Consider the following 18,756-nt stretch of genomic DNA (forward strand, 5'->3'; position numbering starts at 1 on the left):
CTTCCGGAGCCATCCCAACTTCATCAGCCTGGGGCTGCCTGTTTACCGCCAGCTTGAAGAGCTTCCCTTGGGTCAATCAGGGAATTTGTGGTGTCCCTGAGACCAGCAAGACTTCGTCTTCCTGATCACCATCTCTGCGGGATGGTTTAGGTCCAAATGGACCATCGAGTGGCAAAAGTATCAACGGCGGTCTCAGAGTGTCGAGACCGCATGTTGTATCGTCATGAAGTTGGCTCCTCCTTCTGGTAGTTTGGCTGCTTCTAAAGGCCATCTGCTTAGAAACCAGTAAGCTTTCTTGTGCAATTGGTTGTTCATTGTGAGAACAGATTGCTGAACTAGATGGGCTGCAAGTGCAATCTAGGACTCTAGGCTCTTATAATTGGGCTCTTATAATTGTGGCGGTAGCATCTAACTCATTTGATCTAAGCCCATGATGGCGAACCTATGGCACATGTGCCAGAGGTAGCACGCAGAGCCCTCTCTGTGGGCATGCATGCTATTGCCAGCTGCTCTTCTGGTTTCTGGCGTGCACATGCGCACCGGCCAACTGGTCTTTGCGTGCCCTGGAGTGCAGGAAACCCAAAGAAAAGTTGGCCAGTATGCATGCACGGGCTGGCCACCTGGTCTTCAGGTTTACGGCGCTTTGATGAGCGCGAAGACCAGCATGCTGGAAACCCAAAGACCAAGTGGCCAGTGCACACATACTCACTGGCCAGCTGTTCTTCGGGTTTCCGGTGCTCCAGCACATGTGCATGTTCTGGTTTGGGCACTTGATGCCGAAAAGGTTCGCCATCACTGACCTAAACTAACAAGGACCAGCCTTGTTAGTGCTTGGATGGGAAACCTCCAGGAATAGCAGAACTATAATCTGCACTGAGAAGTCATCCTAGAAAAAGGCAATGGCAATGTAAACCACTTCCATAAGAAGCCACCAGAAATTGAAGTTGTTTGAAAGATTTCATTTTTAAAGCAATTATTATAAAAATATGTATAATAATATTTTAAAGCTGTTTTATTTACTTGAATTCTATAGCGACCCAGCTCATCAGGAGATTCTAGGCAGTATACATCATAAAGCCTTTAAAAAACAATTAAAACAAAATAAATAAACATAGGCCCTTGGCTATAAAAGTTTAATATTTTATTGCAATCTTAACTTTAATGCCTTCCACATACATTGAGAATTTCATGAATACTAAGGCAGTTGTCTGGTATGACACACAGCTTTCATTAGCAGACACTGTAAGAAAGAAAATTATACAATAAAGCAATGCAAATACATTTCCAACTGGGGGACAGACTTAGCCTTTCTGAAGTTCTTTTTGTGTACAGGTAGTCCTTGATTTACAACCTCAGTTGGGACTGGTCCTTCCGTTGCTAAGCTAGGCAGTTGTTAAGTGAATTGTGCCTGGTTTTATGACCTTTTTGCCATGGTCGTTACGTGAAACATTGCAGTTGTTAAATGAAGTGTGTGGTCATTAAGTGAATCTGGCTTCCCCCAATGATTTTGCTTGTTGGAAGCCAGCTGGAAAGGTTGCAAATAGCAATCACAAGATCTCAGAATATTAAAACCATCCTCATCCAGTTGCACCCATTCCTAGATCAGGATGCCCTGCTCATCACCATCAATGCCCTTGTAACCTCCCACTTAGATTATTTAACACACTCTACATAGGGCTGCCCTTGAAAAATATTTGGAAACTTCAACTGGTGCAAAATGTGGCTGCAAATGTAATAAATGACGTTTACACAGCACATGTAACACCACTGCTCCATGAGCTGCACTGGTTGCCAGTATGTTTCTGGGTGCAATTCAAGATTCTCATTGTCACCTTTAAAGCCCTAACATGGCTTGGGGTAGGATTAGCAAAGGAACTGTCTATTCCCAAGAGTTTCTATCCATCCAACTCAATCCAGTAAATTGGGCATGCTGCAGGTCCTATCAGCCAGAGTGTCAGCTGTAGAACTAGAAGAAGCTGTAGCCCATGCCTTATGGAATATTCTCCCCTTGGAGATTAAAATGGCCCCAATCCCTTTGGCCTCTTGCAAAGCGTTAAAATCTTTAGGTACCCAGGTACTCAGAATTTGTTAAGTACCCCATTACTTGGCTTTACTATTAATTGATAATCACAGCTGCTGTTTAAACTTGTTTTGTTGGTGTATTTTTAAATGTTTTAATTGATTTATAATTTTAGAATCACAAGCTTCCCAAGAATCACTTGGCTGAGTTTGGAGGCTCTAGAAATCAAATAAATAAATAAATCCATGCCAGTTGCAAAGGACCCAAATTTTGATCATGTGACTATGGGGGCAATGCGACAGTTGTAAGTGTGCAGTCTGGTCATGCCACTTTTTTCAGCACTGTTGTAACTTTGAATGGTCACTAAATGAATAGTTTTAAGTTGATGAGCACTTATATACAAGTATCTTGCTTTATTTGTAAAACGCTCCAGAAAAGACAGTTTGTCTGCAAACACAGAGCTGGAGGTAAGCGTGGTCATTGCCAGGAAAGCGTTGTCATTGCTCTGTGACTTAATCAGTGCCTTTTCCTTCACAGTATTGAGCATTCGAGGAGCTCAGGAGGAGGAACCCACAGACCCACAGCTAATGCGGCTGGACAACATGCTCTTAGCAGAAGGGGTAGCTGGCCCTGAGAAAGGAGGGGGCTCAGCAGCAGCAGCAGCGGCGGCGGCAGCCTCAGGGGGTGCCGGCTCAGACAATTCCGTAGAACATTCTGACTACAGAGCAAAACTCTCACAGATTCGGCAGATCTACCACACAGAGCTGGAGAAGTATGAACAGGTACTGGTGACATTTCTTTCTCTGTTACACAGGCCAAGCGATAGTGTTAGTTTGGCCTTATCTGTAGCACAATCCTCTGTTCTCTCTTGGCTCAGAGATGGAAGGTGCATTTTTTGACCAACGGACTTGGCAAGTGTTTTCATTGCATCTGCTGCTTTTGCTGCTTCAGCTGAAGTGTGGATACATGAAATAGCCATGTACTATTTTAGGGCATGTAGAAAAATAGCATACAAGTAAAGTCATATAGGCTGAACCCATCTGCTGAGATGCTACTTATTTAATATATAAGACATTGTGTTCATGGGAAACATTCCAATAGGCAAGCCTCCATCCCTTCCCCCATTTCAAATGATGCAGTTCAGGAAAGGCAGTACTGTTCGTTACTATTTTCAACAATGTGGAGCTTACAAATTTTATAAATTTTCAGACATCTGAGTTTTGCCCTAAATGTAGATTCTGTTTTCTTTCACAAGTGTGTTTTGTTATTCTAAATTAGGATTATATGACAATATTGAGGCCTTGTTCTGTATGTTTCCATCATATATCTGGAAGGTGTGTGTGTGTGTGTGTGTGTGTGTGTGTGAGAGAGAGAGAGAGAGAGAGAGAGAGATGGATGGAGAGAGAGAGAGATGGATGGAGAGAGAGAGAGAGTGATGGAGAGAGAGAGAGAGAGAGAGAGAGAGAGAGAGAGAGAGAGAGAGAGAGAGAGAGAATGAATATGAGAATATGAGAATAAAATAAATTCAGATGCACATGTCCCCATCTCTTTCTTCTGTCATAGAATCCATGAGGCCTAAAGGAAGTTTCTAGGTGGTCTTTCACCTAGGCACAAACAAAGCCCAACTCTATTTAGCTTAGGCTCCAGCCACACATCAGATAGACATGCAAATTTGATTTAGATTTGTATGTCCCAATATTTGAAACTTGGGTAAACAGACCCTAGTCTATATGCAGTCCCTGAGACTTTGATATGCATCCAAAAGCTTTTCTTTATTTCCACTGAAATTTGACAGCAAAATTTTAGCAACAGATCACTTTAAAAAGCCTATGATCTAAGATGATATGCAATTTAAAGCTTGTGGAAGAACTTGGTATAAATTGAACTTTACAGATGTTTTGCAATGGATCTAACTTTTGTTATGCATTCAATTGCATCCTTGGCTACACAATAATTGAATGGGTCTTTAAACTGAGATTTAAGAAAAAAAACCAAAAGTCTAAATTATATACCAAAGTACACTGTATGCATGTTTTTTTTCCTTGAGGATCCCATGGAAGCTTATTATGGATAAATCAGAATGTGTGTTTAATATACATTCATGTATGCAATCAGTTCAATGTTTATATCTGTTTTCTTCCCTCATTCCCCTCTCACTTTACCTTGCCCCATCTTTAATATTGTACAATGTTAATAATTGTTTGAGACTGTGGGGCAGAAAAGTAGAAAGGTTTGAGGGAGCAAAGAAATGTGCCATGCATCCTTAGAGCTGCAACATGCCACCTTACCATGATTTCATAGTCCCAAGGGTTCTTCATGCTCTTTCTCCTGTGTCTCAGGCATGTAATGAGTTCACGACCCACGTGATGAATCTGCTGCGGGAACAGAGCAGGACTCGGCCTATCTCCCCCAAAGAGATAGAGAGGATGGTCAGCATCATCCACCGCAAGTTCAGCTCCATCCAGATGCAACTCAAACAGAGCACATGTGAAGCTGTCATGATCTTGCGCTCTCGATTTCTTGATGCACGGTGAGCTTTAGACTAGACCTATATACTTGCCTATTTGTCTATGACAATTAGGAATCATTTCCAAGTTAGAGAACTGATTCTCCCCATAGACTGCATGTTAGCGTCAAAATAATTAATGGGGAGGGGAGGGGGAATGAGCTAGTAAACACTTGCTTGGGCTAGACATTTTTAATTTTAAAATTATTTATTTAATTTAGAACAATAACAATAATTTTGATTAGTACTTTGGTAGAATAGCATCAAAAATTTCTAGTTTATTACACATCATATAATAATAATAATAATAATAATAATAATAATAATAATAATAATAATAATAATAATAATAATAATAATAATAATAAATATTTATTTCTTAGCCGCACCCTCTCCCGAAGGACTTATAGCTTATATGAGCTACGAAGACTTGTAACTGCCTATAGAATAACTAGATCCTATAGAACAACAATTAACCATCCTATTTCTTTAACCTATGAGCTAAAGAGTGTAATGGCTCATGTAGTTAGAATGCTGGGTTGGAGATTAGCAAGACTTCATTCAAGACCCGAGTGCTGCTGCATGGCAGGGTGAGCTCATTCACTCCAGTTACTTTATGGGGACATGAAAGGAGCACACACACACACACCTGGGCATAAACCGGGTATTGGTAATCTCATCAATTAATCCTTTCAGTCTGGAAGCATCTTAAACAGTGCCTCCAACACAAACAGATTGGGAGCATATGAACGTTACCTGATACTTTTCGGAGTAGAACTGCTGAGGAAATCTTTACTTTGCCATTTTTCAGTGAATAAATCACAAACAGTCCTCGACCTACAACTGACCACTTAGCAACTGTTTGAAGTTATGATGGACCCCCCCAAAATCTACTTATGACCTGGTTCCAGAGTTCTGATCAGTGGTGGGATTCAAGTAACTGGTTGTTCCTGGTGACTGGTTGGGTGGATGTGGCTGGGTGGATCATGTGACTGAGGGGCAGGGCCAACTCAATGTCACTCATGGCAAGGTGGGGTGGCGTAGGCGGGCCAATGCTGCAGAGACAGGGTGATTTGTTATGTACCATTCGGAGCCCCTTCCCTCCCCTCTCTTGAGCTGACAAAATAAAAACCCATCTAAAGATTGCGACTGCCTGCCAAGCGCATGCTGGCAAAAGGAGACTGGGGGGGGGGGGAGAGAGAGAGAGAGAAGGGCTGATGGAAATGCCCTGTTTTCCACCTCCATTGGACTGTCTACACTGTGCTGGATCGGGATGGGGAGGTGGTGGTGGTGGGAAGCAAAAAGCCCACTCAGTCTGTACTCACCAGCACGATGGAGAATCTCTCTTCCAGCTTGCCTGTTCAGGCATTGGGAGCTTGAAAGGTAGATTGTGCGCCCAGAAGTCCATCTGCTACTGCTCCAAGCCCAGCTCTGGCTGCAGAGGCCACCAGCAGACTTGTTAAGGCATGAAATATGCTGCTGCTAAGCTCCTGGGTTCAAGTGACAGCAAGGAACCCAGGAGCTTACCAGCAGCATATTGCATGCTTTTAACTCCAAGCAGCCCGGGCTGGAAAACATATGGCTGGGGCGGATCATATTTCATGCCTTAACAAGCCCACTGGTGGCCTCTGCAGCCAGAGCTTGGAGCAGCAGCAGACGGATTTCTGGGCACACAATCTACCCCTCAAGCTCCCAATGCCCAAACCGGTGAGCTGGAAGAGAAATTCTCTGTCATGCTGGTGAGTACAGACCGAGTGGGCTTTTTGCTTTTTCCCTCCACCTCCCCATCCTGATCCAGCATGGCGCAGACAGCCCAATGGAGGTGGAAAATGGGGCGTTTCCATCAGCTCTTCTCTTTTTTTCCCCCTAGCGTCCTTTTGCCAGCATGTGCCAGGCAGGCTCAGCAGGCAGTCGCGATCTTTAGTCGCTTTTATTTTGTCAGCCCAAGAGTGGGGAGGGAAGGGGCTCGGGATGGTACATAGGAAATTGCCCTGTCTCTGCAGCATCCATTGTTTGCCAGCAGGCAGGCAATGAGGAGGCCACTGTGGAGGCAGGCAAACAGGCTGGGCCACGGGCACCACGGGGAAGGCAGGCAAGAGAGCTGGACCATGGGGATGGCAGAGGGGAAGACAGGCAAGTGGGCTGGGCCGTGGGAAATCATTAATATAAGATGGCAAAGGAGGCAGTGGATACATGGTGGGAGGGAGGTGCCCAATGAACCGATTTAGCCCAAATGTAATATTTTTATTATTTAAGAAATTGATTTTGTCTGAATTCAACCATAGTTTTTCATTAAATAATAAGTCAACCAATTTAACTGAGGAAATTAACTGAGGGTGGGTTACAACTTTACAAACCATATTTTAACTCTATGCAAGGAGCAGAATTAGATATCTGAAGAATATCTATTGGTATCATCTTTTGCTCTCAGAAAGGACAAACAAAAAGTGCTTTACCAGACAAAAAGTATCAGAAAACAGCTAATGAGGTTTGTGGTATAAGTAGCAAGAAGATACCAAGTATATTAGTGCTTGCCCCAGAAAGTAAAAACCAGAAAAGAAGATGACATATCTGAGCATCAGTCTGTTTGTAGGAGCTAAGAAGGAATTTCAGGGCTCTGAACTTACCTTTTAAAAATAATGCTCTGTAATCACTGATACTGATTATCCTTCATGTTTTGTGCCCAGGCGGAAGAGAAGAAATTTCAACAAGCAGGCTACAGAAATTCTCAATGAATATTTCTATTCTCATCTCAGCAATCCTTATCCCAGTGAGGAAGCCAAAGAGGAACTAGCCAAGAAATGTGGCATCACAGTCTCACAGGTAAGAAACCTGGATGCTCATCTATAGGGTGGCCATCATCCATCCTTCCATCTACCTTTCCATTCTTTAAGGCAGAAAGGCTACAAGAAGGTGTTTGCATGAATTCAATAATGAATGCTGGGCAAAGTACCTAGGAAAAACAGTGGACAGGAACAAAAATAGATAGTTTGCTTAAAAATGAAACTAGATGTTTTAGACGTTTGGTTTTATTTGGAAATAGAGTTTTACAGGACTGTTTTCATTCACTTGTAAAAAAAATAATGTTCATGTAGCGACTATGCAAATATTTTATTTTCATGTGTAGAATATATAAGATTAAAATGGAAACTGAGATTATATTGTTTGCATCAGGGCCATTATTTTCCAACTGCATTTTGTGCAGTCCTTTGATTTCTTGGAAGCTTAACTGGAATTCCTAAAGATAAGTAATGATAGACAAACCAGAATGCAAAGTAGAGCAACTAAAATGATAAGGGGACTGCAGAAAAAATCATACAGGGAGGAGGGTGTTGACTTATTCTGTAATAAGGAGGGCAGGACAGAAAACAATGGGTGGAAGCTCATTAAAGAGATATCCTACCTGGAATTTAGGAGAAATTTCTTGATGGAACATTTAACCAACGGAACAGTTTTCCTTCCAGAGTTCGGGGTCCTCCATTACTGAAGGTTTTCAAGAAGATGAAATAAGGTCTCTTGTCATGGGCAGGGGATTGACCTCTGAGGTCCCTTCCAGCCCTATGATTCTACGATTCTTTGAAAAATTTGTTTGCAACTACTAAGTATTTTCACCTTCAACATACGGGAGAGGAGTGTCCTTGGATAATACTCTTTCTGCATGGGAAACAGATTAATCAGATGCATGTGAATTGAAAATTTATCCAATAAAATTTGCTAGCAGTGTTCAAGGAATTTTAAGGCAAACCTCTCTGCAGATGGTAGGAATAATAATAATAATAATAATAATAATAATAATAATAATAATAATAATAATAATAATAATAATAATATTTAATGCTTCTAGACCGCCCCCTCTCCCGCAAGGGACTCGGGGCGGTGTACAGTTCATACAAAATATAACAGGATACAATAAGATTAAATTAAATATGTACAGTTGACAATTGACATGGAGGAGGTTAAAATGTAGTTAAAAGAACTGTACAAAGCAGATATAAAATAAATTCAAACCCCTAAAAACAAATACAGTAAATTAAAAAGCTCCTAAAATAACCAGATATAATACATTTGCCAGGAGGGACAGTTGAATTATGCCAGGCCTGCTAATCGGAACAGGTGGGTCTTCAGTTTTTGCCGGAAGGAGCGGAGGTCAGAAGTGGTTCTAATGTCGGGGGGGAGGTCATTCCAGAGGGTTGGGCCCATCACAGAGAAGGCCCTACTCCTCGGTGTCGCCCGCTGGCATTGCCTAGTGGACGGCACCAGGAGAAGTCCCTCCTTGTGTGAGCGTATTGGCCGCAGGGATGTATGTGGGAGGATGCGATCCCGCAAGTAACTAGGTCCCGTGCCATGGAGCGCTTTAAAGATGGTAATCAGCACCTTGAAACGCACCCGGAAAACCACAGGCAGCCAGTGCAGCTCGCGCAGGAGAGGTGTTACGTGGGAGTACCTCGTACTCCCCATCACAGCCCGCGCGGCTGCGTTCTGAAGTAACTGCAGTCTCCGGGCGCGTCCCAAGGGCAGCCCCATGTAGAGAGCGTTGCAGTAATCCAGGCGGGATGTCACCAGCGCATGAGTGACCGTGCATAGGGCATCCCGGTCCAGTAGGGGGCGCAATTGGCGCACCAGGCGAACCTGGTGGAACGCCCCCCTTGCCACGGCTGCCACATGGTCATCCATTGACAGCCGGGCATCAAGGAGGACGCCCAAATTGTGCGCCCGTTCCACAGGGGGCAATTGTTCGCCCCCTATGGCCAGCGATGGGATCAGCTGGCTGAACCGAGGTGCCGGTAGCCACAGCCACTCAGTCTTGGAGGGGTTGAGTTTAAGTCTGTTGTCCCCCATCCAGACCCCGACGGCCTCCAAACACCGGGACATCACTTCGACAGCCTCGTTGGGGTGGTTTGGAGTTGAAATATACAGCTGAGTATCATCAGCGTAGAGGTGATACTCAACCCCAAAACCACGGATGATCTCACCCAGCGGCTTCACATATGTGTTGAACAGGAGAGGCGAGAGGACCGACCCCTGTGGCACTCCACAAGTGAGTGGCCTCGGGGTCGACCTCTGTCCCCCTGTCAACACACATTGCCTCTGGTCGGAGAGGTAGGAGCCAAACCACCGCAAAACGGTACCTCCGACTCCTATCCCCTCCAACCGGCGCAAATCTGAAAAACAGTGTATTTCACTATTAAGGCCACATGGCAATCGTGTATTGAGAGCAGGGCTAGATTTTCAAAATAATTTCTATTATGCCAAACAATACACAGAGTACTTTGTGTCCAGTTACTGTTCAGTGTATAACAATATTTTCTGAGCTTGCGCAGACTTTCCAAATTCTTATGCTTATTAAAGTCAGTTTGACGGACTATCTAGACCTCTGTATGGTGCAGAACTCTAGCCAGCTCAGCGGTTATTCACATTCTGGTGAGAATTTCTGTTTGCCCCACCATTCCTAGTGGCAGTGAAGAATGGTTCATCAGTTTTTGTTGAAACCAATGTTATTCACAACTTTGCCAACCTTGCATCAAAGCCTTTATTTTGGTATGAAAAATGCTGAGAAGATTTACAAAGCAAAAACTATAATTATTTTACCAATATCATATAATTTGCTAATGCAGACACAAATGGGAAGCTTGCAGAACTAAATCCTGCCAAAAATGACCTGTTCTGATTTGTTAATACCTTTCAAATGACCATCAGAGGGTAAATTTCTGTAGGCTAAGATTTTTGGTAAGGCTTTGTACATGACACCCTGATTATCCCAAGAACTGTTTTCCAGTACAGTTTCCTTGGAGATACAGTCATATCTTTTGAGAGAAGTGCAACAAGAGAACCTGCCTCTGATTAAATTACTGCTTTATTATGGTTTGAAGCTTACAGAAGGCAGATTTGTGATATTATCTTTTATTATTATACTAGCTATATTTATGACTATAAAAGATAATATTAAAATTAAGGTCTTGTCAGCGGAATTTGGTTAGTTTGATTAGTTGTAGTGAAACTAACCAAAGTGTACAAACCAAATAGTTGTAAACTTTTATTGTAAGGAATCAAGAGATAGTGCCTCAGCAAAAAACTGAAACATTATGAAAATGGACAAGGCCTTTTCTGTAGTATTCTGCCTTCCTGAGGTTTTTTTTTCCAACACTGCTGGGTATACAAAGCATATTCATGCACTGTGCTTTAACAAAGTGGGGAAAGTTTACTTACTAGCATTCTACATAAACCTGTATTTACTCATAGGCAGGCATGTGTATTACAAGAGAGGAAAATGTGTGAGTTTTATGTATGTTTCTAGCATTCAGATTTCAGCAAGAAGTCCTAATATAAAAAGAAACTGTTGTAGTAATTGTGTGGAAGCTAAATGGATAACCAGATATTATTAGAAATCCTAATGGCTTGCATTAAAGAGATTTCAAGAAAGATAAATGCTTTTGGATTAAGACTTTGCATACCTTTTCAAACATTTATTTTATTTCATTTTATTCAATTTATAAGTCGCTCCCTCTCCACGAAGGGACTCGGGGCGGTGTACAATTAAATATATAAACATATAGCATGGAGGAGGTATATACATAAAACATTTTTACAATTCATAAATAAAATAGCCATAAAGTTTAAAAAAACAGTACAATAAAATTAAAACAATTAAAATACCTGAAATTTACCATTTAAAATTGCCAGGGGGATTAGACATCTGTGAGTTTCTTCCTTAATTACCACTTAATTATTTCCTGAAACCCTCCCAGACAAAAAAGGCAACAAAAATTGTTTCAAAAAATAAATATGGGATTCTGGTTTTGAAAATAATGTAATACAAGTAGTTCTTGACTTATGACTACAATTGAGCTAAGCAAGGCAGTTGTTAAATGAATCATGTCCATTTTACAATTTTTGTAATAGTTGTTATGTGAATCACTACAGTTTTTAAGTTAATCATGCAGTTGTTAAATGAATCTGGTTTCCCCCATTGACTTTGCTTGTCAGAAGCTCCCTAGGAAGGTGACAGTCCCAGGACTCTAAGTCGCTGCAACCATCATAAATACATGCCAGGTGCTAAATACTCATAACTTGTTCCTGTGACTGTGGAGATGCTGCAACAATCATAAGTGTAAGAACTGGTCATATGTCACTCTTTTCAGTGCCATTGTAACTCTGAATGGCCATTAAATTAATGGTTGTAAGTTGAGGACTACAATACTCAGAAATTATCATGAGGAAGAACTTGGAAGTTAAAAATGTAATGGGTTAATCTTGAGCTCAACATTCACAACCTTGTTAGATCAAGCAGGAGAATATACAAAAAGATTACTGTGCCAGAATTATGCACAAATATAAGATTTCAAACAATTCAAAGAGAACACAAGGTCCAGTAGATAGAATTCCATATTATTAAATAATTAATAGCCTCATCCTAAATTGTGAAAGGAAACTTTAAAGAGATTTTTGGCACTTAACTAAAACTGTTTAAATGAGAGATTACCCATACCAGAACCAATATACAATGGAGATACTTCACTGCCATATTAAAAAAAAATGTTCCAGCTCATGTGATAGTTTAACTATTCCTTTATGATTAAACCTTTTTTTTTCTTTACAGGGTTTAGATTAGCCAGTTTACAGGTAGTGTCATGACTTAACTATTTGGTTATTCCTTTACAATTATAGGATTTGAATGTATCAAAGTCACTGTAATCTAATTAATAGAAGAACATAGAGAGACTTAAATATTTATGTATTCATGTATTCATGATATTTGAAAATAATTGAAACAAACATTCTTTCAATAGAATTACATACGTCTTGTTTTTCTTGCTGCTTTTCTTTCTCATCCTCTTTTCTCTTGATGTGGTTTGTTAATCATTTCACTTAGATTCAACTGTAATTTGAATCTAATTATAAGTTTTATAAGTAACATTTTTCAATCCTCCATCAAATTAATTCTTTTTTTAAAGATACCAAAACAAGGGAATCAGTTGCTTTTTTTTACCCAGGATTAAGTTAGCAGCTCCAGGAACTCTGATCTCACCATAGAATTATGAGTGGAGTTGACAATTGTTTTCTGATCTTTCCAGATGTTCAGATCTGGATCTCTTCTTAAGTTTTACATGAGCTTATTAATGGTTTTAGCCATCAGATTATATCATTCTTTTATTATTTCATGTCAGGTCCTGTTGTAATCAGGATATATGAACACTTGAATAGTTCACACTAGTTATAGTATGAAACAGATTTCCATGTACGTATTTCACTTTTTTTATGTGCTTTATTCAAAACACAGCTTTTATATATGTATGTATGTATGTATGTATGTATGTATGTATGTATGTATGTATGTATGTTTCTGTCCTTCGGCTCATTACAGAAAACCATCCAGGCAGAAAACCATATTTTTATTTTTAATGTTGCCTTTTTATATTTGTCTTGTATTTGTGCTGATAAATAAATAAAGGGAGACTAGTATAGATTGAAATGGATCTATACTAGTCTCCCTTTATTTATTTATCAGCACAAATACAACATATATATATATATATATATGTATGTATTTGTGTTACAACCCCTGGTATATAATATTTTGCCTGAAAGACAAAAGGGAAGCAGTATGCTCCCTCCCATATTTGGGCATACCAGGTGCTTTGACATAACACTTAATCATTTCCTTGGCTCAACTGATAAGGGAGGAGAGCTTGTGGTTTAGAGGTTAATATAACTGCCTAATATGTAAAAACAGCCCAGGTTTGTATCCCAGTAAGGTATGGCTAGCTGATGAAAGCTAAACAGCTTGAAATAGATCTATACTTGTCTCCATTTATTTATCAGCACAAATGCAACACACACACACACACACATATATTTACACACACATATATACATATACATACATATACACACACACACACACATACATACACACACACACACACACAATCACACACACTAAGAACGATCCATGATACTCCCTCTACTTGTCCAAGATGTTATATGTAAAGCCAAAATTTCCAGAAAATCTTAATGTATCTTAGTTTTAAGGAAGCCTCATGCTCCAGTATAAATCATTCAATTTCATTGGGGATCTCCAGTATCTTATAATTTGGTTTCAGAGGATAATTTTTCTCACAATTGATGGTAGTATCAGTATTTTTGTACCACAATAGCATAAGCTGAGTATATATATTTGAGCATCAACCTCTTTCAAAAGTTATTTGAAATAACAAAACTTACCAGTTTTCTTCAATGTTACTGTCCTTTGTTGAGTCTATCATGGCGAGATACTATAGCAGCAGTCTCTTAGGTTATGCTAGTCAAGGTATTTAGACTCCCTGCATTTCATATCCATGAAATTATCTAACTTGACCCAACTTTATATAAAATATGTGAATGGAATTTTTCCCCTTCCTTCTTTTCAGAATACAGCAAGGTTGCTGACTGGTGGAAAACTTACATTGCTAAAGTACTGAAAAAAGTTTGTCTTATATGAGTTGTTAAAATCTTTTTCATGTCACCAATACTGATAATTTCTGGAAAGAGATCACTGACATGACACAGGACTTTAGATTGTTATGGGGGAAATGCCCACTTAAATTAGGAATCAGACTAATTGGCCATGGATGTTCCTGCCTCCTTTTCCTCCAGGGTTCTCAGGCAGTTTCAGTTTGCCTGCCTTCTACTTGCAGTTCAAAATCCCTCACAGCAAATGTCTGTAAGGATAGTAGTACTTGTTGCCCATATTCCCCCATTTCTTCCCATGTACAGGTGAATAATGTAGTAGAGGGGAGCAACACAATAATTAATATGCAGCGGAGCTGGGATATAATGATCAACTAAGAATGTTTTATACCTTTGACAAGATTTACAAACAGCACAACAAGCTCCAAAGCAAGGAGATCCACACATTGTATAAACACATGTGTGCATCCTTATTAGGAGGAAGAGAAATTTAATGAATAAAATCACATTTATCCATGCCCATATAGATGAATATACATGATAGTAATCTATGTTCTAGGCTCTCTCTTTGGACTTGGTCTTTAGCTACGTCTTCCACTGTATATCAGTGTAGTCTCAATGCAGTTTTATTGATTAATCCAAACACAACAAGAAGAATTCAATAATTTGCAAGCTTCCCTTTGTGGGGCCAATAAATAACCTAGGGCCATTCTATTTTCTACAATAAGATGATAATATCCTCTGTTTGGCACTGCAGAGTGTGACAGTGACAACATAAAAGGGCAATCTCTACTTCTATAGAAACATGATAGCATTCTATAGCTCATACACCTCTAGTTTTGGCAGTAGAACTCTTAGAAGTTTATCAACATTGTGTCTCAACCAAGGTTTTTCTATATGCTATGTGAACAAAAGGAAATGGGGAGAAGGGCACTAATCTTGGTATAGTAAGTCAAATCAACAACTACACAGGAACCAGCTTCCTTCAAAGTTCTCAGGTAGCATCTTATAACCGGTAAGCATATTCATATTCAAACATATAGACTGGTTTGAAGTGACATAATACTTGTGATGATGAGCAGGAGGCTTATCTGGAGTTTTCAACTTCCACAGAAAATATGCCAATGAAGATACACAGTTGAGGAAGATTCTCAGTCATCCAGGTAGATTCCAGAGGAAAGCATAGCATGGCGTTTTTCCAAATTAATTACTATGATAATCATATAAGATTGTTAATAACATTGCCATATGATTTTTTAAAATAATTTTTATTAAACGTTTTACAGAGAATGGAAGGAAGGAAGGAAAGAAAGAAAGAAAGCTGTGTGTGTGTGTGTGTGTGTGTGTGTGTGTGTAAAGAGAATAAAAACAACCCAGAACTTTCTGATTTCCATTGAGGTAATTATAAGTATAATTACAAAAATATATCTTCTTTGTGATTACATACCATATCCCTTATGATTGTGAGTGTAATCTTTAGAACTATGAGTCTCTGTAATATTAACAAACATCAGTGGTTCGCATAGGTTCCAAAGAGTACCACCAGAAGTGCCTCTCTGGATTGCCAGAGGGATGGTTTTGGTGGACACAGAACTAGGGAATAATTACCAGAAAGAGAACAGTATTAGACAGAAGAGCTTAATTTGAATCAGGTACATAGTTTCAATCAAGAGGACTTTTCTGTCTGTCAATGACATCTCCATTACCTGTACTAATTGTGAGGTTTGTTTGTTTTTTACAAGTAGGCAACTTCTTACTCAGCATGAAAGTGACAGTTTGAGAATGGTCACACTGAATTGCAGATCCAGCTTTATATGATACAACAAAAACGTGTAGAGCAGGAGATATTCTCTTTCTGGATTATTGTGAGCTTTCATTTAATTGATTCTTTAAATTCCTAAAATCACTTGGGTAAACATATTCTGTAATATATGAGCTCATGTTGGGAACAACAAACAGTTCCACCCCATCCTCCAGCACATGAAATTGTACTGTCATATGTTAAACTGATCATATCTATGAAAATAAGGGTTTTATGCTACCTGGGGCACTCATCTTGACATGTTTCATATTTGAGCTAAGAATCTCTGCAAATTAGCATTTGGAGAGATGAGGTAACTCAGAATTTTTATTGGGTGGAGGGGCATGAGAAACAGAAGTTTCTTCTGTAGAATCTAATAATTCATTCTAACAAAATATACATTAACATCACTTTTTCTGGTTTTTTTTTCTGTAAAAAGTTAAAAGTATGAACTGTCTTTCAAAATTTGAAGAAAAGATTGGACAGTCATTTGTCAAGAATGGTATAGGGCAGGGGTGTCAAACTGGTGGGCCAGATGTGGTGTGGGTGGGACAGGCCACACCCACACCAGCTCTGCAAAAAAACATCATGAAACATCATGTGACAGCAATGTGACACGGCAAGTTTGACACCCATAGGATCTCTGCTTGAATAAGAGATTGGACTAGAAGACCTCCAAGGTCCCTTCCAAACCTGTAATTCTATGTTCTGTGATGCTATATGTAAAATACGTTTGATTTTACCTTTTAAACAGCTACATTTTACAGCAGGTTTAAAGTGAAAATATATCTTGCTTGCTTTTGCTCTCGGTAGCAAAATGTGCAAGTTTACTTGTGATGTAGGAGCTGATTTATAGGAAAAAATGATGCCTTAGGATAGGAGATTCTTCTTGAAAGCTCTCTTGCTTCTTGAGAAGTTTTCAGATTTATGATTAGAAGTTTAGTATGCCATGTAAAAAGCTTCAGAAAAGATTCCAAGTAGCTTTTATTTATATATGGAAACTTGACATTTGGTGAGCTATGCCCATGTCTTGTAAGTTCAGAGGCAGCACATTTTTTAACTATTAAAAAGCATCATGTAACCACCTTTCCATTCACTTTCGCATGCCCTTTAGTCTCCCATCCTGGTCATAACTTTGATGTCTTATTAATAGGTACCTTTTTGTTTTGTTTTGTTTTTGTCTTTTTTTCAAATTCACTCTAGGTATCAAACTGGTTTGGAAATAAACGAATCCGGTACAAGAAGAACATAGGTAAATTTCAAGAGGAAGCCAATATTTATGCTGCCAAAACGGCTGTCACTGCTACAAATGTGTCAGCCCATGGAAGCCAAGCTAACTCACCCTCAACTCCCAATTCAGCTGGTTAGTTTTTTTTTCTTTTGGGTTGTTATTGTTCTTTTTTTCCAGTGGGGTTTTATTTTCTTTTAGTATAAATGTATGTTTCTTGTTTTTCACTTTGAGTTCCTGTTTGATTAGACAATTTTGTTCTTGTCCGTTTTTTGTTTCTAAAGGCAATATAGTCTCACTACATACTTACAATGCAATGTGTTGAGGATTTTTGCCTAGGTAACATTCTGAGTTTCTGATGGTGTCAGAAAAAATATTGGCTGTGTGTATTCTATATGTTTCAATAATGGAGAGATGAGGTAACTCAGAATTTTTATTTGGGGGGGGGGCATGAAAAAAGAAGTTTCTTCTGTGGAAATCACATTAATGAAGAAAACATGTTAGAATACATACTTGTGGCTGCTGTGGATGTTTTCAGTCAGTCAATCTAGTGGTTTATTGGAATGGGCCTTACCGTTTAAATGTTGTTTGTTGATTTTATTACCTGTGGATCTCCTCTAAACTTGTCCTAGTTCCTCAACCTTTCCAATGTGTCTTTTTCATTTTAGTTATTCAAGGAATAATTAAATTGCATTATCTTAAATAAAGTCAAAGAAGTCAGGATAGAAATATTAGCAATTACCTGATTCCAGGTGATGGGCCCAACCCTCTGGAATGACCTCCCCCCCCCATATCAGAACTACTACCGACCTCCGCTCCTTCCGACAAAAACTTAAGACTCACCTGTTCCAATTAGCTGGCCTGGCCCATTTATAGTCCCATTCATACCTCCTGGCAAATATTTTTACCCTGGGATAGTTTTTAGGGGTGTTTCTAATGTATTTTTAATTTTTTTAAATTTTAATCTAACTTTAACTATTGTACAGTAAACTATTGCTACCTCCTCCAGCCCTATATTTATTTTATATTTATATTATGTATATTTACTGTTTTTAATATGACTGTACACCGCCCCGAGTCCCTTCTGGGAGAGGGGCGGTCTAGAAATTAAATAAAAGTTAAAAAGTTAAAGTTCCAACTTTGATATGTAAATAGAGGGGAAGTTTATCATTCAGAATTATTTATTTTGTAACACTTCGTTTCCTATCAGATAATCAATAATCTGCTGGTCATTGACCTGAGAATTGACCCATACATTTTGACTTTGTATATTAAAAGATGAAAAACTACAGCATACACGCAATTGGGAAAACATAACATTGGGGCTGCTGTGAATTATTTAAAATCTGAAGTGAACAAAACTTGAATTTTAGTATCTTTTTCCTATCAGAAACTTTGACCATAGTATCATTTTCCCCAAGTCAGTATGGCTAGACAATAAACCCATACCAAATGAAAATCTGCCTCCTGAATGACAAATCACTAAGTGAGAATTTAGAAGTACCACTGCAGATTGAGTCCTTATTCACACTTCATTTTTTATGAGGGAGAACAGTTTTGGGTCCACCTTCTGAGCATTTAACTATGATTCCCTTTCTCTGGAAAACTGATGCCACCTTCTGTGATATGGGAATAAAGTTAGAAATTCTGCTAGCATATTTGCATTCTGCGAGTTGGTACATCACATTTGTTTGGTAGTCTTGAGTTTGCAGTTGCCTTATGTAAGAAGGGAGTTGTGCCTGGCATGGCCACTG

At 39.3% G+C, this 18,756-nt stretch overlaps 1 protein-coding gene across 3 annotated transcripts in view; it reads left to right on the plus strand.

Moving 5' to 3' along the window:
* The window catches only part of PBX1 (PBX homeobox 1), a 291,924-nt gene that overhangs the window by 231,887 nt on the left and 41,281 nt on the right, over window positions 1-18,756 (plus strand). For 2 of the 3 annotated variants that reach the window (XM_081948963.1, XM_081948965.1), the window contains exons 3-6: window positions 2,558-2,802; window positions 4,360-4,550; window positions 7,214-7,349; window positions 16,978-17,137. In XM_081948963.1, coding sequence (XP_081805089.1) covers window positions 2,558-2,802; window positions 4,360-4,550; window positions 7,214-7,349; window positions 16,978-17,137 — 732 coding nt within the window. The remainder of the gene's footprint in view (window positions 1-2,557; window positions 2,803-4,359; window positions 4,551-7,213; window positions 7,350-16,977; window positions 17,138-18,756) is intronic. The other variant, XM_081948964.1, reaches the window with a different exon arrangement.

This window comes from Natrix helvetica, assembly GCF_964273705.1.
Source record: "Natrix helvetica genome assembly, chromosome: 3".
Lineage (NCBI taxonomy): Eukaryota > Metazoa > Chordata > Lepidosauria > Squamata > Natricidae > Natrix > Natrix helvetica.